General features: G+C 32.1%; 1 protein-coding gene across 8 annotated transcripts in view; it reads left to right on the forward strand.

The window, feature by feature from the left end:
• CNTLN (centlein) overlaps positions 1-26681 on the forward strand; it is a 277826-nt gene that overhangs the window by 133019 nt on the left and 118126 nt on the right. For 7 of the 8 annotated variants that reach the window (XR_016019468.1, XR_016019466.1, XR_016019467.1 and 4 more), the window contains 4 exons: positions 4020-4196; positions 6027-6152; positions 12654-12775; positions 14115-14234. Coding sequence is in view for 1 of the 8 variants with exons in the window: in XM_088793521.1 (XP_088649647.1) it covers positions 4020-4196; positions 6027-6152; positions 12654-12775; positions 14115-14234 (545 nt within the window). In the remaining 7 variants the exon portion in view is untranslated. The remainder of the gene's footprint in view (positions 1-4019; positions 4197-6026; positions 6153-12653; positions 12776-14114; positions 14235-26681) is intronic. The other variant, XR_016019469.1, reaches the window with a different exon arrangement.

Consider the following 26681-nt stretch of genomic DNA (forward strand, 5'->3'; position numbering starts at 1 on the left):
TCTAGTTTTTTATAGTCAATAGAATACAGACAGGGGAATTTGTGGTCTTCATTTCTCTAAGCCTGTGAAACAGCATTTAAATAGGATAAGTAAGGATACATAACAATATACGTATATCTCCATTTATATATATTATAAATATTATATGCATGTATACCATATATGTGTATATACATATACATATGTATATTTGTGTGTGTGTATATATATATGTATATATATACACACACACCGAGGGTGCCAAAAAAAGTTACACATTTTAAGAGATGTTATCTATGTATTACATTTCGAAGTTGAATTGAATTACGGGAGCAATGTGTAGTATTTACATTCACTCAAAAGATGGCGTTAATCAAATGAGTGCTAGCATCACTCATTGTATTACAATTTTAATACAGTTTTTTCCGTTCTTAAAATATGTATGCATTTTTTGGCACCACACACACACACACACACACACACACACACACGTATACATATATATATATATATATATATATATATATATATATATATATATATATAAAGTTCAAAAGCTTAATTTACTATAGTATGGATGTGGGACAAAAGAGCAACTTTACAATGGAGTAACCTGACAAACACTACTTTAACTGGGTGATCAAGATCAACATCAACAGTCAAATCATGTTAATGATATGTACCCTTGATATGTTATGATGAAAATGGCACTTCTGTGATATTCTTCCCCAAAACTCATAAGCTTAATCTAATTATGAGAGAAACATAGAGAAATTCCAATAGAAGGGGAATCCTACAATATGCCTGAATTGTACTCCTCATAATTGTCACTGTCTTAAAAAAATAAGAAAAGTATTGAGAAGCTATTACAGCCAAGAGTTGCTGACATGACAATGAAATGTAATGTGGTATCACGGATGGATCCTGGAACAGAAAAGGGATATTATGTTGAAAACTATGGAAATTTGAATAAAGTATCGACTTCAGTTAAAAATAATTATGAATATTGGTTCATTAAATGTAGCATATATACCATATTAATTTTAGGTGTGCATAATAGGGGAACCTGGGTGGGTGAGAGTGGGACTTGTAGGAGAACTCTTACACTACCTGCTCAGTTTTTCTGTAAGTATAAAACTGTTCTAAAAAATAAAGTCGATTTTTAAAAAAGCAGGTTAAAGGGCAGAATTACAATGCTTTTCCTTTTTTTATAAAGTCTGGGTAGTATATTCCAAACTTATCATTAGTGAGCTCTGAGAGATGAGATTATTGAGAGACTTTCATTTGTATTTCCCGTATCTCTATTGTGTTGTTGTTTTTTTATTGAATTTTAAATTCTTTTTATTTTCAGAAAAAAAAATGTATTTTAAAAAACATTTTGTAACATGTTCATTGTAAAAACAATAAGGAAATTGAGATAAGTATAAAGAAAATAATTCACGTGTAATCCCTCCACTCAGAAATAACACTGTAATATTTTTAGGGTGTGTTTTTTTTTTCCCTATGCATATTTGGCAAAATCTATTTCTTTACACTATACTACATTCTTTCGTAACTTGCTTTTCTCACATAACAGTTTAGCATGTATATTTTACTGTATCAATCCTCAGCATGATTAGAATGCTAAGTCAAAGGTTTGATACATTTTCATGTGCTTTGATGCATATTTCAAAATTTGCCTAGGAAATCTGTAGCAGTTTATACTCCCACCATCATATTCTCAAAATTCAGGAGTCATAAAGTGAGTCTGGTCAATATTTTAAAATTAGGAGATATCCTGTAGAAATCTAGATTCCTTGCTTCTTTTGAGTATCAGTAGATCTGGCACTTTTAGGCTACATCCTCTATGAAAGCAATTGGCTGGAGCTGAATAACTGCTGCCACAAAAACATTCCTACTTGCTCAAAGTGAGGCTGAGTATTTATCATTTGACATTTCACTATACGTACACTTTTAAAAATGGTCATATTAAGAGAAATGTGAAATACTTCTGCATATATCTCTAGCAAAAGTGATACAAGGAGAGAGAGGAGAGAGAGAGACCACGTTTTTTAAAAACTGGGAGCATGTGTAAGTTCCCTTGTGGAACTGAATAATATATCTATATGTTTAATACGTATACAGAATGTCTCTGTTGAATGAATTCTAAAGCAGTAATTTTAAAACAAACCAAACACAACCCATTTTACTTTTTTATATTATCTTCATGGCTCCTATGTGAATTTGTATTAATCGCTATTTTCATAGGTTTTTTTCAGTTTTGAAGTTCTCTTATTGGTTATTGAAGTCTTTTGAAGGAATTCTGCCCTTTTACTATTACATTATCCACTGTTGGAGCATTTTTAATATCCTCATGAATATTTGAGTTATTTTGTTATTGTAGCTTCTTGACCTAATATTCATATTTTTACATTCTTATTTTTATTGCATTATAATTCAATGATGACTTACAAAACTCACTTATTAAAGAACACAGGATTGCTTATTGGATATACTAATAAACTAAAGTTACATTTTTCCTGTTTTATTCTAAATTTTTGTTTGACCTTGACGACTTATATAGAATTTCTTTGGCAAATTATGGGATGATTTATATATTCTTCATAATTTTATTTAATGAAAACTGGACAAGAGCAAGTAGTTTTGAAAATTGTTCAGATTGACATCCCAATCAAAGGAAATATTTATAAACATAAAACTGCTTACAAAAGAGAAAGAAAAAAATAAAAGAAATCTAGGCTATACAGTGATTACAAGGGCGAGGAAAGAATAGGACAAAGTCCTTTAGAGTTTGGAAGAAAAGTGTTTAAGTATTTTAATTTGATGTTCAAAGCAAGGTAGTGGAGTAAGTTTTTACTATATTGTAAATGTGGTATCAATACATTATAGACAACACTCAGAGGAAAATAATTTAGTCGTGTGTTTGAATAAAGGTTGAGAAACCTGGTGATTTACATATGAGGAAAGTATAATATTATAGTGTAGATGATCCCTCTCATTATAAAGATTAGAATTAGGAAAGTTTTGCCTATCTCCTAAAAAAAGAAAAAAAAAGTCAAAAGTAGAAAGTGACAATATTTCCATTGTTGGATCAGAAAAATTAAACATTCTTTTTTTCTCATAGTTATTAAGAAAATCATTTAGGAAATATGGGGCTCCCTGCATTTTAAATGAAACTATTTTCAGGGCTACTGGATCCATATTGGTAATATTTGAATCATAAGATTTGACTTTTCTTTGCTGGACATCATCAACAACTGTTTTCACTATGATTTAGTGTTTTTGTTTTTTGTAAATGAAGTGGTTAATTTGTAGTAGTATACATACATGGGTTTTAATTCAGTCAAGATGGCAGTAGAATTTTGCAGAATGCTTGTTTTCAGTCAAGATGGTTGTGGAATTCTCCAGAATGCTAGTTGTCATGAACAAGTTTCCTGTGATTTCTGTTGTGAAAATGTGGTACTTAACTATTACCAGTTTATCTGACATTGGAAAAAATTTCAGAAGAGAATATTGTGAACTGTATTGACTTTTAAAAGTATCAGAGTTCTTTGAGTCATTATTATTAAATAATGATACATTAAAAGCTAATTAGACTTATAGTGCTGTTGGTTTCCTTTTCCCAGGTTTATGTTCAAAGATATTGCATAACTCTTGATGATCAGATGGTGCACTGAGTATTTCGTGAGGAAATACATATGTGTATAATCATCCATTTTAAATAATTAATTTATAGGTCAGTGGTGTGTATCATGCAACCATGCTTTAAATTTTTTCTTTTGCAGACCTGTTTGACAATATTATTTATAAAAATATGTATATAGACTCTTGGATATTTTATTGAAAAATATCATTCTATTAGGATGATAGACGTTTAATGCTGGTTATTAACATATATTATTAAACAGTATATCAATAAAATGAAATTCTCTTTCTCTGAGTATTTATGACACATAATGTAACATTATATATAAATATTTGCATATGTGTGTTAGTAATATAAGATATAAATGTATTTGCACATATACTTTTTAAAATAGGTATCTCAACAGCCATCTTTATCGAGCTTAGAAACCTTAATGGTCTCACAGAAGTCCGAAATTGAGTATTTACAGGAGAAGCTGAAAATTGCCAATGAAAAACTGTCAGAGAACAGATCTACCAACAAAAGTTCCTCAAAAAAGAGCATCTTGACAATTGCTGAAGGGAAGCAAAAGGTAGGGATTTTTGTCATTTTGTGAATTTGTCAGGATAAGGCTGGTAAGGCAAGTGATGAAATTAAAAAACACAGCAACATTTACTTCTCTGCTTATATTTCTGGAAGCTTTTAAAAAATGTTATGTGCCAAATGCTCAAAAAAATTATTGTTGGGAGTAGAGAGTTTTCCCTTTTTTAAAGACTGAATATTATGTTCCTAATTTAATTAATGAAATATATTAGTAGTATTATACCTGTTTTGCAGCAATTAGCATTTTTATATTACAAGTTTTAGAAAGTATCCTTCATCTATCGTCTCTTAGATAAATTAATCAAAGTAAAAATTTTAAAGTGGTATTAGTCATTAACTCAATATTTTAATTTTAATTTGATGAAAAATATATCTTAATTCTATTTCATTCAGAGATGATATTTAAATACTGCCCATGTGGAATATAAACTATTAAATGGAATTAACATTGATATGTACGATTATATATTTTCAGATTGAAAGGAATAGCAATAATGAAAAATAAGCAAAATTTTTGTAGCATGTTTCTTATTAACATCTCAGCCTTTCCTATTTTTAGTATTCATTACATATTCCTATATGCTGCAACAACTTCTATTAACATTGACTAATATAAAAATTTCATAATATCACATTTAAATATGTTATTTCTAGATAAATTGAAATAACATTTCCTTAAAAGTAAGGAGCTTTAGACACATTTTTCTCACATTTGTTACTTCAGCACTAGAAAATAATGTTTCTAAAGGTAGAAAACCATATTTTGAAAAACATGTTTTCAAGATAATTGTTTTTGGTTCTTTCCATTTTTTCCTGAGTAGAACAAACTATCTTAAAGAAAACATTTAAATATAGACCCATTTTTCTGTGGTACTTGTATTTGCTTCCTCTAATATTATTAGTAATTTTCAGAAAAATGAACTTTATGCATGTATATATGTCTGTATTCATTGATTTATTTAAACACAACTGTATTATATGTTTCTTGACATTTTGGAGTAGTTTCATAGCACTGAGCTTTATTTAAATGAAATATTATCTCTAAAATTGAGAGAAAACATTATAGGGCCTAATTTGGTTGCTTGCTGTATTGCTGAAGTTTAAAAATATATTGCTGTGATGTGTCATTGCTTTTAACAAAAGTCAAGAAAACAAGATGGATATTTTAGACAAAATTTTCTTTCGTTTTCATAAGGACATGCAGTAAGTATGAACAATATGTTGCCCAGCTTAATAGTTACTTTCACATATTCCTTCTCCAGATTGGTATATGAAGCTGTACATAATATAAACACACATTCTTGTCTCTAGTTAGCCACATTATAGTTAATGACCATATGGTCATTATGGTATAAGATCTACTGTCTGTTGTATTTATATTCCTCAAGCATATTGTTCCTTCAACTTCACAGTGTGTTAAACTATTTCAAAGGGAAAAAAATCCTTTCCCTCTTGTTTCTCGTTGTCCTATCAAGTGTAACCTTGGACCCTTATAGAGCAATTAGACCAGCCTCTATCCCCTCCTTTGTAATGAGGTTTCTTGCATTTCTGAGTCTATAACCCTTTAGTCTTCCCTAATGGGACATCATTATTCTGAAAGAAACAATGTAAATGTAAATGAATATTCTCATTAACGAGTCACAGAGAAACCTTTAGCGGTAGCACTGTGGTAATTCCGCTTGTTATTTCTCTGGTATTCTGTGCAGGATTTTTTTATAATTCATTATTAGTATTCAAAATTACTTGTTCTTTAATTTTGCATGTCTTTCATAATCCAGCGTTCCAACTAGTTCAACCATGTCCTTGTTTTATTCTCGAGGAACCACCTGTGAAACGTTCAAGGTCTTTGTCCCCAAAGAGCTCTTTCACCAGCTCAGACGAGCTGCAGAAGCTGAGAATAGCTGAAAGAAAGATTGAAAACTTAGAAAAGGCCCTACAACTAAAGGTGAACATTAAATAATTTCTTTAATAATAACCTTGCAAAGGTAAAGATATACCAAAGTAAGCATTCATTTTACAAACTACTGCTTATCATTTATCTTTCCTGAATTTAATTATATATATAAAAATGTGTGATAAGTTGGTTTTGTTTTAACATTTCTGAGGATCAAAACGTAATAAAAAAAATTTGCTACTTGAAAACTACCACTTTAAAATTACTTGGGAATATTTTATCTTAATATTGGCAGTACATTTCTTATAGTGTCTCAGAGACAAAAAAAATAGAACTATAGCAAGTAAAAGAGAATTTCTTGTATTTTTTTATATATAATAAACATGTAAAAAGACAAGTGAATTAAAAACTATGCTAACCTAACTCAGGCCATGTAAATTTGTCCTTTACAGAAATATTACATAGGCAAATGAGTGTACATTATTTTTTTTCCATTTCAATTGAATTTGTCTCAGAATACATCGCATTTGAATCGCAGTCTACCAGTGTTTAAGAAGCTTATGCCTTTTTGGCTTATCTTTGAGAGTTTATACTTTCCAAGTCATACTCGGTGGATTCTCTTTCTCAGAAGAAGTTGTTTGTGCATATCAAACCAATTTTATGTGACCATATTGAGGGCTTTTTTGTTTCTGTGAATTTAATATGGCTAATCTTGTCATCCTTTATTCACAACTACCCAAAGCCCTGTACTATTTGCGATTTAGCCATTTAACTGAATCTCAAGTAGTTTTATGATATTATATGAGAAGCCCAGTTTATGCACAATTAGAATCGAATGCACTTACAGCTTAGATTCCTGTCGTATAGATTACTCTTAGGGAGAAATAGTTTGATTTACATTATGTGTGCTCTAGAACAAAATATGGTTTGCAGATGTAGTTAACCATAAGCTACAATTAATATATCTTCTGCCTAGTCACTGAACATTAAGCGTTAATTTATATTTATTCAGAGTTAAACTGTTAATTTTAAACAAAGGAAAATTATCATGTATTGTTTCTATCAAAAATAAAATGATCAGATGACTTTAGCTTGCTAGCAGTTACCATACTTGAAATTTATACACCTAGAGTCATTTGCTCATTTATTTGTTTACTCCATAACTTATTGAGCAATGCAATTCGCCAAGCATTGTGCTAGTCACTTGTTGTACAACAGGAGAAAAGATGAGTTTCTATCTTTTAAGACCCTTTCTCAGGTTACAAACATGTATTAGTATAAACATTGGGGTGGGGTACACACGGAATATTACGGGCATGTTTAGGAAGCCAGTCTATCATCTTCCGCCTTTTACATAGTTCTTGAAATTCACATACCAAAGCTTCTATCCTATATTAATCTGGTCTGGGTGATCCCAGTAAAAGAAGCAATAAGCTATAACCCTAATGGGACATATGACATTGTTATTCTTGAAATACACACACACACACACACACACACACACACACACACAACAGGGGTGGGTAGGAGAGAGAGAGAGAGAGAGAGAAATTGTTTTACTGTAAGGCATTGGCTCATGCCATTATGGAGCCTGAGAAGTCCAAGGTCTGCAGCCAATAGTATCAGTTCAGTCCGAGTCCAAAGGCTTGAGAACCAGGAGAACTGACTGTGTAAGTTCCAGTCCAAGTCCATGTATGAGCCTGAAGGCAAGAACCTATGTCCCAACTCAAACACAGGCAGAAAGAAAGAATTTTTTTCTTATACAGCCTTTTATTCTGTTCAGGCATTCAATGGAATCGATGAAGCCCATCACATTTGGGAGGGCAATCTGTTTTTCAGCCTGCTGGTTTAAACGTTAATTTCATACAGAAACACCCTCACAGATATACCCAGAAATAATGATTAACCAAATATCTGGGCAGTCAAGTTGACACATAAAATTAACCATCACATATCCCATTCAGTAGTAGAGGATCTCCACTCATTTGCACCCAGTCTATGAGTCTTTGATACTCCCTTGTCTGTGACAGGAAAGAGTAGAGCAGTTCAGACACTTTTAGATCTATTCTCCTGCGCTTCTGGAATATCTTATATCAGAAAGACTAGACTCAGAAGCATTATACAAATTTATTTCCTCCTTCCTTTTACCTAACAACAGTTTTCTTGCATGAGACCTGATGTTTATTTTCAGAGTAAAATTCTTTTCATATAATTTCTTTTTCATTTATACTTTATCTGTAGTCCTTTGTCAAGTCAATTGATGACAATCATGAATTTCAAATGTGTGTTTTCTGTCACAGATTTTAAAGAAGGAAAACGTGGTAGAAAATTTTTTTCTTGCATTCTATCATTTAGTAGGATAGGATTTCTTATTTTAAAGGAACAAAATAGTTGAATGAAAAAGGCACTATAATCAAGAGCATTTAACAAAAGAAGTGGGTAAACAAAACCTGTATTGTATAGCAGAAGAGTGATTGGTTCCAGGGTACTTTTTAATTTACGTATATACACTTTGATACATTTAAATGATGCTGTTTATTACATCAGCAGTAAGTCAAGCATATTATTCTAATAATAGCTATGAGTTTTATTTAAATATTAGCATATTGCCTTGCTCAGCTTACTTTTGTGGCTAGTTGTACATGTTTTCAAGATGGATGACCAATGTTGTAATTAAAGAGTCAATAATAGTAGAAGAGATAAAAGCTATTTTTATAAAACTCCTACCCTTTTTCAAATCCTGACTTCGTGAGTATAGTAAACCAATAACTTAACAAAGTATAATTTGGAAACCAATGCATGAGAGCTTCACAAAATTCTTACTATCCTTGAGATTGCTAATGCCGTGAATCTCTGCTTTACTGACTTTCCTGCATTTGGCATCTTGATTCATTAGCACTTTTCTGTGCCCTTTAATAACATATGTCCTTTGAAGACAGATTATATGTCTTTTATTTTTCAGAGGTCTCATATTTATGAATTTTATGCATTCTGAAATTAAATATGCATGGAAACATTACATTTTATAAAATTTTTGTTTTTTTAAACTTTTTAAAAACCTTACTACCATTCGCTGAAGATTGAGCCACTGTTTCATTAACAGTGTTTACACTCCAAGTTTGTCTTAGGCCTGACCAAACTAGAAGAACAGATTGAGAATAAGTTCTATTCTTATGAACTCAAAAATAGAATTGCAAATAGCATTGAGGAAAGTCAGTTAAGAGAACTTTCCTATTTTCTAATGTTTTAGTCATTTAGACTTGTTTGTACACAGAAATTAGAGCCTCTAGTTTAGCTAGTTTAATTGCAAAAGACATAGAAAAAACTCAGTAAAGGTTTTATTGAATGATCTAATAAATGGATATAATTCAGTGACTGCCCATGGGATATTTTTGTGTATCCCCTTAGGAAAATGTAGAATTAATGATATTAAATGTATTTTTCAGTCTTTACACTTGATTTTGCTGTAAGAACTTTGGCGTAATATTTCCCAAATGAATTACTGTTGTTTTGACCTAGGCTACTATAAGTCAAATGTACCTAAAGAATCGTAATCCAAACTACAGTTAACTTGTACGTTAGAATATTGTAAAAAAGTATTTTGCTTATTCTTTTTAAACATATCTTTTGAGATATCCAACTTTTGACTGAATATTTTTTTTTAATTAAAGTTTATTGGGGTGACAATGGTTAGTAAAGTTACATAGGTTTCAGGTATACAATTCTGTATTACATCATCTATATATCACATTGTGTGATATATGTACCACCCAGAGTCAGTTCTCCTTCTATCACCATATCTTGGATACCTTTAGCCAACATCTGCTCTTGCAGTAAAATAGGGAAAATTATTTTTCTTTGAAGTATATACAATCTATCTATCTTATATTTACATTTATATAAAATTTCACTATTTCTAAAGTTGGCCAAAGCAACAATAGTCTCTAGGACTAAATTAACCCATGTATTATAGTTGTATATCAGCAGTATCAAAGCACAAATCATTGGATGAAACTTCATTTTTGAATAATTATCGTTGTAAATTATGTCTATCAAACTGATTTATCAAATAATCTCTAGTTTGGTTTTATTTTTAATAGTTTAGATTTTAATGCTTCTGTAAGAATTATATAAACACTCTAGTCTTATTTATAATAAATTACGAAGCGTGTAAAAATTAAAGCTTAAAACCTATTTATAAAGCTGTTTTCCCATAATCACTACTTAATGGAAGGAGCTACTTATTTCAATTACTACAGGAAAGCAAAACTATTTCCTAATAGTGAATATATTATAGTCAAGTTTTAGGAATTATAGGTGGCCACATTGAGTGCTTTAATAAAGTACTATGCCTAGTACAGAGCCTAGCACATTGTGGGTGACACAGAGGAGTCAAAAAATGTTTAAGTCTTAATCTTTGGATTAATAATATAATATAGTTGATTATTTGAGAATTTGGAAAAACATTGGGTATAAATTCAGTAATTAATGGTAGCTAAGTCAGTATAGGAAAATGCTAAAATAATCAATAAGAGACTCAACTTGTTCCATTAATTCAACATAGGATTATTGTGAAAGGTAATAGAAAAAAAATTGGATGTCTCCTTTAATTAATTTTTACTTTTTCGTCAATCTTTTAGGTTCTGTGTACTCAGAGTTTCTAGGGACTCTAACGTAGACTTTTAATGATTCCAAAACACTGAATTTGTATGTAATAATTGCTACAAAATTCATTGTAAAATAAGAGTTTATGAGGAAGAACTTTGATTTAATGAAGAATAATTACAGGAAGCTATTTTTGAAATATTTAATTAAGTACTCTGTTTAACTATAAGTTTATTTTAAAATTATGTTTTGACATGAATCTTTTCTAATATCTGCAAATTTCTAGACACATATTCTAAGTAGAATGACATAATGCTGAGACAGGTAGAATTGCAATGAAACAATGCAAACTCTATAAAGTATTACCTCACCATTGATATGAGAAACAGGTGGTAAAGGAAAGAGTGAATTTGGCTTCTAAATGAGAAGGGCATTAGTGTTCATACCTGAGGAGAAGTGAGGGAAGGAAACTGACTTTGCTTTGTGCCTCTATAAGGCTAGCACAGTCCTAGGGCTTTCTGTGTATATTAGCTCGTTTAATTTAGTCATCATAATTTAAATATCTGTTTTATATCCTACATATCAATGAAATCATATGGTTGTCAACTTTTTCTGTCTGACTTGTTTTGCTTATAAAACTGAAAGCGAGGAAGGAACACGACAAACAAACAAACAAAAACTCATAGACACAGACAATAGTTTAGTGGTTGCTAGAGGGGAAGGAGGAAGGGGAGCGGTAGATGATGATAAAGGGATCAAATATATGGTGATGGAGAGAACCGACTAGATGGTGAACAAACAATGTGATATATAGATGATGCATTACAGAGTTGTACACTTGAAACCCACATAACTTTACTAACAATTTACACCCCAATAAACTTTAATTAAAAAAACAGAGAAACAAATAATTTAAAAATTTATGTTCTTTTCTAGAAAATTAATTTTACAGAAAATTAATTAAATTAATTTAAATAGTGTTCTTAAAATGATGCAGCTACCAGGAGAACACTTGAAGAATGGAATTTCAATCTTTCTAATTGCGATGTGCTTACTCATCTCACCTCATTATACTATTAGAGAGTACTGTTGCCCCCACTAAATAAGTACATAAGTTTCTCCATACAGAAATATGAAAAACAGTTTAAAAAACAAATTTGAAATTGTCAAGGGTAAAAACACTCAAGAAGTTACTTATTTTGCTTTGAGGAGTGCAGTTCATAAGTAATATGAATACATCCTCTGAACTGAAAAGTTGGCCTGTATAAGTTTGTTTTACGGTTATATCTAAAAATGAAGATTTACCTCATGTGCTCTATTTAAAATATTTAAAAGTCAGTGACTATACTTGTTTAACCTAGTGCTGTTTGTTCCATGACCTCTTCAAGAGTACCAAGCCCAGCTGTCCCATTTCAGTTCTTCACGGTACAACCGAAAAGACTAAACTATTCCTATCATAGGTCCCAACGGATTTTCTTCCTCTTATGTAATTCTTGTGCTTTATAAGAAACTAATCATGAATACATGGGCTGAAGAAGTGGTCTTACTAGTCACTTACACTGATGACACGTGCACTTACAACTAACAAAATAATCATACTTTATGTATGGACAAATCCTTGTGTTAAAAAAAATAAAAATCTGTAAGATTGGCTCACAAATATTTGTATGTATACTAATTAATGATAGGGAAAGGAAAGTAATTTGATAGCAAAAATTTGACATTACTTAAGCAGCTTTGAGGAAATACAGTGATTCCAATTTATCAAACAAAACTATTCTGTGACTTTAGGAATTCTTCCCTTTCTTCTCCTTAAGTATTATAAACTCATTCATATTCACATGCTATTTTCTTTCAAATTTCATATTTAGATGGGTAACCTTTTATTTGTAACGTTACACCAATACTTTCTTCAAACTTGTGTACTTGCTTTTTTGTGTTTTACAGAGCCAAGAAAATGATGAGCTAAGAGATGCTCATGAAAAACGCAAGGAAAGGCTACAGATGTTACAGACCAACTACAGAGCAGTAAAAGAGCAATTAAAACAGTGGGAAGAAGGCAGTGGCATGTGAGTTACATAGCTCATAAAGGCATTTCCCTAAATATTAAATGGAATGGAGTAGCATCATATAGGTGTTTTAATGGCTTTTGTTTGATTTTAAAGAAAGTATTTGGTAGTCAAATCTTTATTGTGAATTTGTAAATAAACAATATAATGAAAACAGAGAAACATGCTAGCAATAACAATAGATTTTCCTATTATATGTAGAAATCATTATCATAGGTTCTTATGAATTCTAATGTATGTTTTTATATCAATAAAGTAGATTAATAAAAGTATATAACTTAAAAATAGTTCATATGCATCTGATTGAAAACTAAATAAATACTAGTGTTACAATGTTTATAACTCAAAAAATATTTTAAGTTTTAATTGAAAAGCAAGATAAACATGAAATTCACATACATAGGTAACTATCCTAAAACTACTTCAACCTAGTATGCAATTTGAAAATCTTTACTATCCATCAGTTTGTTCTGCAGCTTATCTGAACGAATTGGTGGTCTCAATTCAATTGCTCTTGAACAGGTGTTCAGATCTTGGTTAGTCGTAAGTGGTTCCCCTGTTAACAGTATCAACACAGGGCAAAGGACGGAATGAGTACAGAAAATCTACTACCCTCTCATCTTTTGAGATGGATCCTTTAGGGCAATGTTGATGATACACATTGGTCTGCTCTATAGAGAAATACTGTTTCTAAATTGGCCAGTACAGCACTTTTACAAAATAAAAATGAAGAGTTTGTTTTATGTACAGAAAATGAAAACATAAAAGGCATTTGGCATGTTTTATGGATAATTGTCACATCTAATTCTTTTCCTTTGAAGAATGAAAAATGTTTCATGTCTCTTGTTGGTAAAGCAGTGAAAAAGCAGTTTGTCCTGGATTTAGAGTGTGCTCACCTAACTTTTTAGTAGTCATTAGAAGTGTGAAAACTGCTTTCTGTATTTATTCACGGAAAATAGCTTGTATTATTATAGAACAAATATACCACATTCAGATTGGTTGGTAGCAAATTCTAGAGGAGTGGATTGCTTATAGCCTCTTTTAGAAACTGTGACAATCTGCAATGTATGATTTATTACTAGCAAAATGAAAGAGAGAAATAGGATATCATGTTATCTGCTTAAAAGTTTGCGTTCTGTAGTAGCAGTTTAGCTTTTTAGGAAAGTATGATAGGATTTTAATTTCTATGCACTTAGGTTTTAGGAAATTGATTCTATAAGGGGTGAGCTTGAATTAGAAATTTGGGCAATAGATATTTTTAAGTTTAGGGAATGTTTAAATGCATTTTTATTTCACGTTGAACATATTAAGGAAGAAAGCCACTTCATTTTAAATATAGGACTGAAATCAAGAAAATAAAGAGAGCAGAACCCCAACAACTTCGACAAGAAGATTCTGATGCTGTGTGGAATGAACTGGCCTATTTCAAAAGAGAGAATCAGGAGCTAAAGATTCAAAAGTGAGTTTCTTTTTTAACAATGTGGACTTAGATAAACATTTGGCAGAAATTTTTTGAGGCTTAAAGGCCATGAGAGAAATACCTTATAAATTTGGCAATGAAATAATCTGGATCTTTTTGCTAATAAAATTAAAGAAAAAGGACTAGCTTTTTAAATATATATATATATATATATATATATATATATATATTTATAATGCAATAACAAGTTGCACATTTGCTAGCTCTAGCTGAAACTGTATAATATGATCTAGGGATTGTGTTAATTAATGTGGCTCTCATCTGTTGGAGGTGTCGCTCTTCATTAGCCTGTATTTTAGACACTGCCGTGCTTCATTTTTGGAATGAGGTGGAGAGGGGATAACCTAGCCAGCCATCCTTGTTTGATCTCCTCGATACATACGCAATGCAGAATGCCTGAGCTCTCTCGGTTCCCTGCCCTGTCCTGCTAATCCCAGCTGAGCTCATTATGGTGTAGCCTGGCTGCTCCTCTTGGAGCCAGAGCTGTCCAAGCTAATTACTGGGAGCAGCAGAACTGCCTGTTAAGGGTCTGCTATGGATCTGCTAACATGGTCCTTGGTAGTGACCTGCAAAAGACACGAGGGAATTGCTTTCTTTCTTGCTGTGCTCTGCCTGTCCTGTGGGCTTACTGCTGATCCCTCCACACAGGTCTTTTAGCTGCCCTAAGTAGAAAACTTGATGAAGGATACTCCTATTTTAGAAAACATACAGTTTGCTTCCTTGATCTTATAATTCACAGGCTATTATAGTCAGCTTGCGAAAGAAAGAGCACTTTTCTTCTTTTGAAACAAAAAGGAGATGGACCAACATAATTAGCCTCTTTTGCTGCTTAACTATTTCTTCATTTAGAGTTAATTTTCAACACTGAGACCATGCAATATTTTTTGAAAGCCTGGATGTCTTTCAGATTACTGGACTTCAGCATTATGTGGCATGATGACATTAAATATCATTGAATTGTCTTAGGTGTAAGTCAAAATCTTATTTTACATGCTATATGATAACACATGGAACTTTAGTTTGCCGCCTTTTACATGTAATGATAAACTTTTGAGGAAATGATCAGATCAGATTTATATGTATACTTCCAATTACCTCTTAAAGTGTACTATACTCTATTAATGGTAAATGTTTGATGCTTATAGTAGTCTCTTATCTTTTTTTTAATTAAAATTTATTGGGGTGACAATGGTTAGTAAAATTACATAGTGTTCAATTCTGTGCACATAGTGTATAATTCCGTAATATGACCATACATCATCTATATATCACATTGTGTGTTCACCACCCAGAGTCAGTTCCTTCCATCACCATATATTTGACTCCCTTTACCCTTTTTACCACCCCTTCCTCCCCCTGCTGTCTGGTAACCACTAATCTATTGTCTCTGTTTATGAGTTTTTGTTTCTTTGTCTTGTTCCTTTGTTGCTTTCAGTCTAGAACTGAAAAAAAATTGTCTCTTATCTTGAAAATTATTTTATAGATTTGTCCCAGAAATATTCCCTGATAATAGCTTTATTGATATTTAATTCACAAGCCATATACTTCAGCATATAAAGTGAACAATTCAGTAGCTTTTAGTGTATTTGAAGAGTTGTGTGTCTATCATTTCAATAAATTCTAGAACATTTTCATTCAACACCCCCACCAAAACCCCAGCACCACTTAGCTGCACCTGCTTCCACCCACCCTTCCCGGCCCTAGGTAACCACTCATCTGCTTTCTGTGTCTGTAGATTTGCCTGTTCTGGACATTTCATATAAATGGAACTAGACAACATGAGTTCCTTTTGTGACTAGCTTCTTTCATTTGACATGATGTTTTCATAAGGTTTATCCATGTTGTAGTATGTATCGATACTTTCTCTAATAATCTTAATGTTCTTTTTGTCTTATAAATGAAAGTTAATTGTGAACAAAGTGAATTAGGTGAAAAAAATGAATCTAATTAGTTGCAAGATCTAATCTATGCAAGAAAATTTCAAGCAGACGTTAGCTAGAAGTGGTGATTATTTGGGGTTTATTTTATTCATTAATGAAATAGAACTAAGGAAAAAGTAATAAGGCCTTTTTAAGAAAGTTAGGGAAGTGTTAGAATCCTGGTCTGTTCATTCAGCAGTGTGTGTACATTACAAGTAGCTCTTTGAATTAAACACTAAGAGTCTTTACTAAAAGTGTGGAATTACCCCCCCTCCCAAAAAAATCTGTTTAAATTAATTAATGTGATAGTCATTTGTAAAGATAAGTCATAATTTAGATAAAGGTATTGAAGTTTGGGTTGATAACCTTAAAGAATGCTAAATAATTGTTATAAACTTTAAATCATATTATGTTTTGGGGTGGAGGGTTGTGTTACTTTGTGAAACATTTATCAGTTAACAAGCGCGTTGGAGGAATGGCTCTGTGACAGGCACTTTGGTAGGTGCGTGAAATGAGAACATAAGATACATTTTGTGCTATCAGGAAGTTTCCTTGGAAACATGTTCAGTATTACATGTTCTAATGAAATATGATGTTAAAAATTAAACTAAAAGTATGGTAGTTTGCGACGGGCCAGCCGTCACGAGTCGGTGGGTTCCCGAATGGGGGAGTGGGAATGAATAAAAGACACTCTCACATATGATGGCGATCGCGGAACTTCAGTGATCCTGAAGACACTAAGTTTATTTTACTGCACCCATATAAGCAGTTTGAGCACGTGCAAGTGTGTATTAACATAACAAATGTAAATTCTTTAGCTTTCACATAGAGGATACAAAATTCACCGAAACTCACAAGTAATTATCTTATCAATTGCCCTGATAGGCATCAGCCTTCTGTGTCCGGGAACTGGCCGCTCCCACCAAATTCCTCAGCAGCTTACAAGCTCAAGCTCCCCTCAGGTGCAGGCAGAGACAATTGCCTCAGGGGGAGGAAACAGGTAGCATAAACCGAGCCATTCTGCAAAGCTCAGAGTTTCCTGTAACCATGGCTCCCCACAGTAGTTCAACAATAAGACTTACAGAAACTTATCTTTTATTCATTGAAGTTTGTTTATTAATAAGGACAGATTTTTTAAAATTTACATATAGATTTTTAGCATATAGTTTTATGAATTATAACACATATAGTGATACACACACACACACACACACACACACACACGAGGTAGGACAATTAAGCTCATGAATTCATCCTCGAAAAAGTGCTACATACCTCATTGCTGAATATCACCACGGTCACCTTTGAAGTACTCCCCTTGGGAAGCTATGCACTGATGCCAGCACCTAGTCCCACCCTTCAAAGCAATTTTGGAACTCTTTTTCTGGAATGATCATCAGAGCTGTCGTCGTATTACCCTTGATGTCCTGAATGTCATCCAAATGTCTTCCTTTCAATATTTCCTTTATCTTCAGGTAAAGAAAGAAGTCATTGGGGCCCAGATCAGGTAGGGAGGGTGCTTCAATACAGTTATTTGTTTACTGGCTAAAAACTCCCTCACAGAGAGTGCTGTGTGAGCTGGTGCATTGTTGTGATGCAAGAGCCATGAATTGTTGGCGAAAAGTTCAGGTCATCTAACTTTTTCACGCAGCCTTTTCAGCACTTCCAAATAGTAAACTTGGTTAACTATTTGTCCCATTGGTACAAATTCATAATGAAGAATCCCTCTGATATCAGCAAAGGTTAGCGACATCGTTGCAACAAGTTCAAGAACTTAATTGTCAGACCATGTGTGTGTGAGTGTGCCTGTATGTGTGTGTCTTTGTGTGTATATGTATATAAAATATACAATAGATTTAAGTAACTACCACCACTATCAGGCTAGAAACTAGTTCCATCATCTCAAAAAGTTTCATTGTTCTGCCCCTTTGTACTCAGTTTCTCTACCATCCCTAACACCTGTAGCCACTGAATTGTTCTTCCTCTCTATAGCTTTGCCTTTGTTCAGGATGTCATATGCATGGGGTCATACAAGCTTTAACTTTTTGAGACTGGCTTCTTTCATTGAGCAAAATGCCCTTGTTGTTTCATCTAGTTTTATTGCTACATGGTATTCTGTTTTATGGATGTTCCACAGTTTGTTTATTCATCCCTTGAAGAACATTTGAGTCTTTTTTTGTTATTTTGCAATTATGAATAGAACTGCTATATGCAGGTTTTAGTGTGAGCATAACTTTTTGATTCTTTAAGGTAAAGACTCACGAGTTTCATTGCCGAGTCACATGGTCAGTATATGTATAACTCTGTAAGAAACTGTCAAACTGTTTTCTAGAGTGGCCATATGTCCCATTTTCATTCCCACCAGACATGCATCGAAGTTGAGTTGCTCCACATCCTTGGCAGCACTTAATGTTGTCATTAATTTTTAGACGATTCCAATAAGTGTGTATTGGTATCTCATTGTGATTTTAATTTGCATTTCCATAATGGTTAATGGTATTGGTAATTCTTCACATACTTATATACTGTCTTTATATCTTTTAAGAGTATGTGTTCAGATCTTTTCCCCATTAAAAAAATTGGTTATAAACCAATTAAACAATAATTTTTTTTATGTAGTCTTTATACAAGTCCTTAATCAAATATGCAATTTGCAATATTTTCTCCCATTCTATAGATTGCATTTCATTCTCTTACCAGTGTCTTTTGCATGACAACACTTAATTTTGATGTTTATCAATTTTTTTCTTTTATGGATGTCTTTGATGTCATGTAATAACTATTTTCTTGCTCTGAGCTTACAGTATTTTATTCCATATTTTCTTCTAAAAGTTTAATATTAGCTTTGTGATCCATTTTGAGCTAATATTTGTATAAGTTGTGAGTTATAGGTTGAAGTTTATTTTATATCTTTTACAAATTTATATCCAATAGCATCAGCATCATTTTTGAAAAGACTATTCTTTCTTCAATTAATTGCCTTTGGAACAGTCAAATACCAACTGACTGTATATCCGTGGGTCTATTTCAAGACTGTTTTATTCTATTAATCTGAATTCCTAAACTTTTGTGAACACCACACTGTCTTGATTACTGTAGCTTTCTAAGAAGTCTTAAACTCAGTGTGAGTCAAACAGCTTTATTCTTTTTCAAATTGGTATGGCTTTTCTAGTCCCTTGGCTTTTCCATATAAGTTATAGCTACAAAAATAGGTTTAAAAAGTAGCTACAGCTACCAAACTCATGTAGGAATCTTGATTTGAATTGTGCTGAATCTTATAGATCAGCGTCAAGAAAATTGACATATTAGCTATGTTGAGTCTACTAGTCCTTGAATATGGCATGTCTCTCTTGAGATTTATCAGTGTTTTATAATTTTAGCATGTAGATTCTATATGTCTAATACTTTTGTTAGATTGGTACCAAAGTATTTAATTTGGGGGGCTCTTATAAATGGTATTGTAATTTTAATTTTGATTTCTAATTGTATATTGGTAGTATACAGAAATAAGTTACATTTTTTTTCATACTGACATTATGTCTTGCATTATTGATATTTTAGAGCTGTCTGACATGTTGTTATTTTTTTATTTGTTTCCTCTTTCCTTTATTTCTATGTGTTACTTAAACACTTTTTTTTTTAATTACCTTTTTATTTATCTATAGTGTTTTGGAATATATCTTTTTGAATTAGTTTTTTAGTGTTTGTTCTAAGTATTGTACATAACAACTTATTACAGTATATTGGTACCCACATTGTACCACTTCAGGAGGAATGTAGAAACCTTACTTCTATATGTGTCTCTTTATGCTACCCTCTTTATTATATAATTGTCTTAAATATTTTCTCTAAAAACATTGAAAAACTCATTAGATGTTGTTATAATTTTTGCTTCAACTGACAAACATAATTTTAAAATTTCAAAAGGATAGCCTAAAGTTTACTGACAAATATAATGGAGATTTTTATATGTTTTCCACTGTTACTTCTTTATTTCTGACCTTCCAAGTTTTCTTTTATCATATTTTTTTTGTTTTGTTTCTGTTTGAAGAGCTTTTCTTTAGGTTTTCTTTTAGGGTAGGTTGGCCAGCAACAAATTCTTTAAGTTTTCCTTTATATAAATGTCTTCATTACACCTTCATTCCTGAAGGATATTTTCACTAGGTACAGAATTTTAATTTAGCAATTCTTGTCTTTAGCACTTTAAAAATATGCCACTTCCTTTTAGCCTCCATAGTTTCTGATGGAAAATATGATGTTATTTGAATCACTGTTCTTTTGAAGGTAATGCATGATATTTTCTAGCTACTTTTAATCATTTTTCCTTTTTCTTTAGTTTTCACAGGTTTGATTGTGACATGTCTTAGTGTAGCTTTCTTTGGATTTATCTTTTTAGAACTCTTGAAGCTTCTTGAATTTCTATGTTTATACCTTTTGTCAAATTTATGTCATTATTTCTTCAAATAATTTTCCCAGCCCCATATTAATTTTTTCTCTTTTGGGATTCCCTTGTTATGAATGCTAGATCCTTTAGTATTGTCCTACAGGTCCCTGAGACTCTAGTTTATTTTTAAGCCTATTTTACCTCTGTTGTTCAAATTGGGTGATTTTTATTATCTGTCTTCAAGTTCACTGATACTTTCCTCTTTCATCTGTCATCTCTGCTATTGAGCCCATGCAGTGAGTTTTTTATTTTGGTTATTATAATTTTCAATCCTCAGATTTCCATTTGATTCTTCTTTCTATTTTTTATTTATTTGCTGAGACTCTTTTCTTTGTTTTAAGATCATTCATAATTGTTCATTGGAACATTTTAATCATAGCTACTTTAAAATCCTTATCAAGTAATTCTGACACGTGTGTTATCTTGGTGGTGGCATTTCTTAATGGTGACTTCTCTTTCATGTTGAGATTTTCTTTGTTTTTTGTATGATGAGTTATTTTTCAATTGTTTACAGGAAATTTGGAGTATTGTTTTCAGACTCTTGATCTTACTTAAATATTTTGCATTAACAGGCTTCTGATGACATTGTACCTGACGGAGAGGGTCACATCATTATTGCCAGAAAGGGGTGGGAGTCGTAGCACCTAACCTCACCCCTGTTGATGCTGCATTAAAAGTGTTGTGAGGGAATGCCTCATTACTGCTTGATGGGATTGGACCTCCAGGCTTCTCACTTGGCCTTCACTGACAGAGCAAGGCTTAAAAATCGCCAGCGGTGTATGGCTGGAATAGATTGGTTAGCATCAACAAGATTTCTATCCTGCTAGTTTGCCCCATTCCCAGTTCTTTGGCTAGAGAGCAGAGATTTTCCTTGAACCTTTTTTTGTTTGTTTGTTTGCGTCCTTTGACATTTCTGGGTTGTAGGTTTCTTCAGTACCCCGTGTAAGATATTTAGGAGGAAAGAAGAAAGCCAACGAACCTATTACTGTGAGTTATTACTCTAGTGTTGTTCCTCTACTCTAAAAGTCCAAATCCTATCCTTCTTCTCCTCCCTGCCTTTCAGAGTCTTATGTTTGTTTTATGTATCATATTCAAGATCTTTATATTTAATTAGTGGGAGGAATAGGGATAAATACATCTATTCCTTCTTGTCAAAAGGGAATCAGAAGTTTCATCTTATTTTTCTGTGTACCAGGAAGTCTTATTTTTATGTCCTACATTAGAATCTAGTTTAATACTCAGTCCTGACTATTTAAGGAGTAAGATTTACCTCTATTTATTCAATAATAACTATCTTTTAAGTCTAAAGCTAGACTACATAAAAGAAAATGTACTACTAAAACTACTTTTAAACCAAATTTGAGTAGTACTTCCAAATCCAATCTTAAAAGTTGAGTTAACTGTTCAAGATCCTAATAAAATATTATGTGGCAACTCTTAAGTCAGTTTACAAAATATGATAAAAAAAAATGATGCTACCATGTTATAGTGTTTCTACCATCAAGTATGATCAGAAGTATTTGTTGCTATTGCTATAGTTCAAGGACTTGAAAAATATTCATGGAATGCAGTTCCTATAATAATTCACTTAGATTTATAAAATACATCTACTATTATATCATAATGATATTTTTAAAAAGACCAAGAACTTAATCTATGAACCGCTAAATTGGCTCGTTCCTCCAATATTCATATAACAAATACTTATATATTTATTCATCTACTTATTCATTTAATATTTAAACAATATAATTTAGAACCAGCCACTAAGGTAGGGACTGAATATACAGAGGTGTATGAAGAGTAATAATTTCAAACAATAATGAAGTTCATTTTAGGGGTACCTACTATGTGCTGGTGAGGTGAAACCACCTTTGGGATACTAGATAGAAAGAGGCAAGGGAAGCTATCAGAAATGCCAGTGGGCCCACTCAGCGTTTTCATTTAGTTGAAGATGTTGCCTTACTGACACTAAATTAGATTTATGAACCAACAAAATCATGTTAACATTCTACTAAATAAAAATATTGGTATAAAATATTTGTGTACATTCTTTCTGAATAGTGAAATAAAAGTATGAAAAGGAGATTAATGGTACCACATGATATTAAGCATTTCTTTTGTTTGGGTTGGGGAAACAGGACTTTATTGGGGAACAGTGCGTTTTTCCCAGGACCCACCAGCTCCAAGTCAAGTTGTTGTCCTTCCAGTCTTAGTTATGGAGGGCGCAGCTCAGCTCGAAGTCCAGTCGCCATTTTCAATCTAGTTGCGGAGGGTGCAGCCCATCATCCTTTGCGGGAGTCCAACAGACAACCTTGTTGAGAACATGCACTCTAACCAACTGAGCCATCCGTCTGCCCCTAAGCATTTCTTATGCAGTATATCTAGCATGTCTTTGCTAGGAACCCTAGAAGTCAAGGGAAGATGTGTTGACATTCATTACATGTTTTCTGTATCCTTGGCTAAATAAATCAGGAGCTTGCAATGGGTAGGTAATTTTGGTCTTTTTCGGTAACCTATATAAAATTCTGCACCTGGGTACTCTACTACGCACAGAGATACAAAGCAAAATAATGTACCACACTTCTTTATCAGAACCTCACCTCATAACAGGAAAAACAAGCAAAAGTGTAATAAGAACAATAATAAGGGAAGATTAAGTAGCATGAAGCAGGGAAAATGACATTGTAATTTGCCCATTTGCTTAAACCAGAAACCTACAGGGTTATAATAGAGTTTTCCCTCTCTCTCACCTCCTTATAACAAACCATATAATTAAGTCTTAATGATTCCACATCACAAATATCTCTAGAATATGTCCATTTCTTTGCATTCTTACTACCAGTGTCCTAATCCAAATCACCAACATATCTTCCATATCGTCAAACAGAATACACTTATAAACACCTCTCCAAATCCATTATTATCCCCTTGAATCCATTTTCCCCAGTGCTGCACAGCAGTCTTGTAAAATACAAATCTGAGCATATCTCTCCCCTGCTGGAAACCTTTAGTATCATTCCATTACTCTTAAAATAAAATCTAAATCCTTTACATAACACACTTGACTGTCTCACCCCCCCCCTTATCATTTCTCTTTCACTTTTGTTTCTTGCCTGAAAATAAGTGTGAAAATAACATAGTATTTACTTAATTAATTACATAGTAAATTTTAAGTATTTAGTGAATAATCCTATGATTTTTCTAAAAAAATGTTATCAAAGTTGCTTTCTATAAGTGTTTTTTGTCATATTAACTTAGTATATCTTAAAACATTTTTTCTTTAGGGAGAATAATTTTATCAAGAATGTTGATTTTGAACATCTGCATTGAATGCCAATGACCATATATAAATATAAAATTTTATTTTGAATAATATGGGTAACTGATACAAATTATTTATTCTGAAAACTTCAGAATTCAGAATGATTTTTTTCAATGTAGATCAGTTGCATCTTAAGGTTAATAAGAAATAAATAGTATATATCATCAGTGCAGGAATGTTGTAGGTAAAATTATCTTCAGATGTCAGAAAGCATTTAATTTGGTAATATCTTTTCTCAATATTTCTAATTCCATCTAGGGAATATAAAAACGCTTAAGAGAAAAATTACACTCTAAAATAGATTCTTAGGACTTTTTTTAAGTAAAGTGACCTGGGATATATAAATAAGAATGTTCATTGTGGTATTTTTGTAATAGTGAAGAATTAGAAACAATCTAAATGTCCATTAGTAGCTGATAATAAGTGCATTGTGGTATATTAATATAATGTAATACTGTATGACATTTAACATGAATAAATTAGATCTTCATGTGTCAAAATGGAAATGCTTCAAAAGCAAAAGTTGAGTTAAAAGAAGGAAGTTGAATAATAGTATATATGCTATTATATATTCTCAAAAAATATAGTATTTTTAATCATAGAACAGTACTATTATTTTTGTAGATACACATGTGTGTGCACATACGTAACACACATACGCACAAAAAATATAATTATATGTAACTATACACATATATAGTATTAAAACATGAAGCAGAAATGTACACACCAAATTAAAGATACTGATAATTTCTGGGAAGGGAAGTAAGGTGTAATATTTTATGGGGTAATACTATTTACAGATCATTTTATTTATTCACAGAAATAAAAATTATGAATTAAATGTGGCATAATGTTAGTGTTTTTAAATCAAATGGTTGGTATATTAATGTTGGTTATATTATTCTCCATACTTTTTTTAATGTTTGAAATAATCTGTTTTTTTTCTTTTCTTTTTTTAAGGATGTACTCAAAAACCCAGTAATTACATTTCTAATTAAAAACACTAAAGTATTCTTGGGTGTTCATACAAGGATGTTCACTACAGCATTGCTTCTAATTATGAAAAACAGGAACAAACCAAAATAGCAAATGATATAACTGTACGCTTAAAGTCCAAAGAACTTCAGGGTTTTTTAAAAAAACATTATAATTACCGTAATATTTTACCTCATACCATACACAAAAATCAATTCTAGATGGACTGCAGATGTAAATGTGAAAGATTAAGTAATAAAGCCTTTGGAGGAAAATATAGAACATCTTTATTGTCTTTGTAGTAGACAAAATTTTCTTAAACCAGATTCAGAGGACTAAATACAAATTAAAGATTGATAAACTGGACTATTTTAAAATCAAAAACTTGTGTTCATTGAAAGATACTATTAAATGAATTAAAAGGCAACTTTCCCAGTGAAAAAATATATTTGCAGTATGTATGTGCAGCAAAGGACTAGCATCCAGAATATATGAAGAGTTCCTATGCATAAATAAGAAAAGGATATTCAACTCAATAGAAATATGAGTAAAATGCTTGAACAGATATTTCACAAAAGAGCACATCCAAATAGTCAATCCACATATGAAAAAGTGCTCAACTTGATTTGTCTTCTTTTTCTAGTTTTCTTCATTGGAAGTTCACATCGTTGTAGATTTTCCTTTTCTAATATGAGCATATCATGTAGTAGATGTACATATGCGGATAAGAACTGCTTTAATGCCTCACAAATTTTGAAATGTTGTGTTTCAGTTTTTTGCAAGTTCAAAATATTTTATAATGTCTCTTGGAGTTTTCATTGAGAGAAAAAGTACTTAAAAGTAGATTCTTTAATTCTAAACATTTAGGAATTTTCCAGCCATATATTTACCCCCAAATCAGTGAGGCCCCCTTTTCCCTGCCTGGTAGCCTGGAGAGTGCCTCCAGGCAGAAATCTGGACTATCACTAGGTCTCTGTTTGTTGCTTTCCTTTTCCTCAGGGCATTGTTCTCTGCCACCAGCTGTCCTGCACCTGAATACAGTCATTTCCTGTAATTTGTCCTGTAAGAAGTAGATTCTGAATTGTGGTCCTCAGACCAAACAGAGTGTCAGAAACACCATTTACGTGGGCCGTCACTAGGTAGCCATTATTCATCCAGCTCAGAGCAGCCCCTCCTCCGAACACCCATCAAGACTAGTTCCACTTAAGAACAAAGTGGCCCCTAATGTTTATAAATACTTCTTATTGGAAGTAGGGACAGTGTGAGTTCTTCCTGAAAAAGAACAAGCTATAAGTATAAAATACCTCTAACAAGCAAGAAATAACATTTCCAACAACTGTAGCCTTGTGTTCTGCTGGCTTAGTGATGTGAGAGCCAAGGAAAACGAAGTTGAGATGAGCTGCATCTGCGTTTTCTTTGTGGAGCCATCTTGCTTCACTATGTTCCATGTTCTTAGCTAAACAACGCAGGAAACTAATCCAAACTTCGATTTGATTACATTTTCTTCATTTCCTTTTTTAACCTCTGATTTGTAAATTTTACATTCGTTTTACATTCTTGAAATGCTTTTTCTTGAAATTATAGCATACATCATTTGACAAAGTCTAAAGTTCATAAATGCCTCTATCCTGCTCAAACAGTAGAGACTTTTAACATGCTTGAACTCTGATCCTTTCCTTATTCTTCCATCATTTTGTTGTTCAGAACTTAGTTCTACCTTATTTTATCTCTACCTTTATTTCGATACTATGATTGCTTTG

This window comes from Rhinolophus sinicus, chromosome 16 (genome assembly GCF_057876585.1).
Source record: "Rhinolophus sinicus isolate RSI-liver-muscle chromosome 16, RSI-T2T, whole genome shotgun sequence".
Taxonomy (NCBI): Eukaryota; Metazoa; Chordata; class Mammalia; order Chiroptera; family Rhinolophidae; genus Rhinolophus; species Rhinolophus sinicus.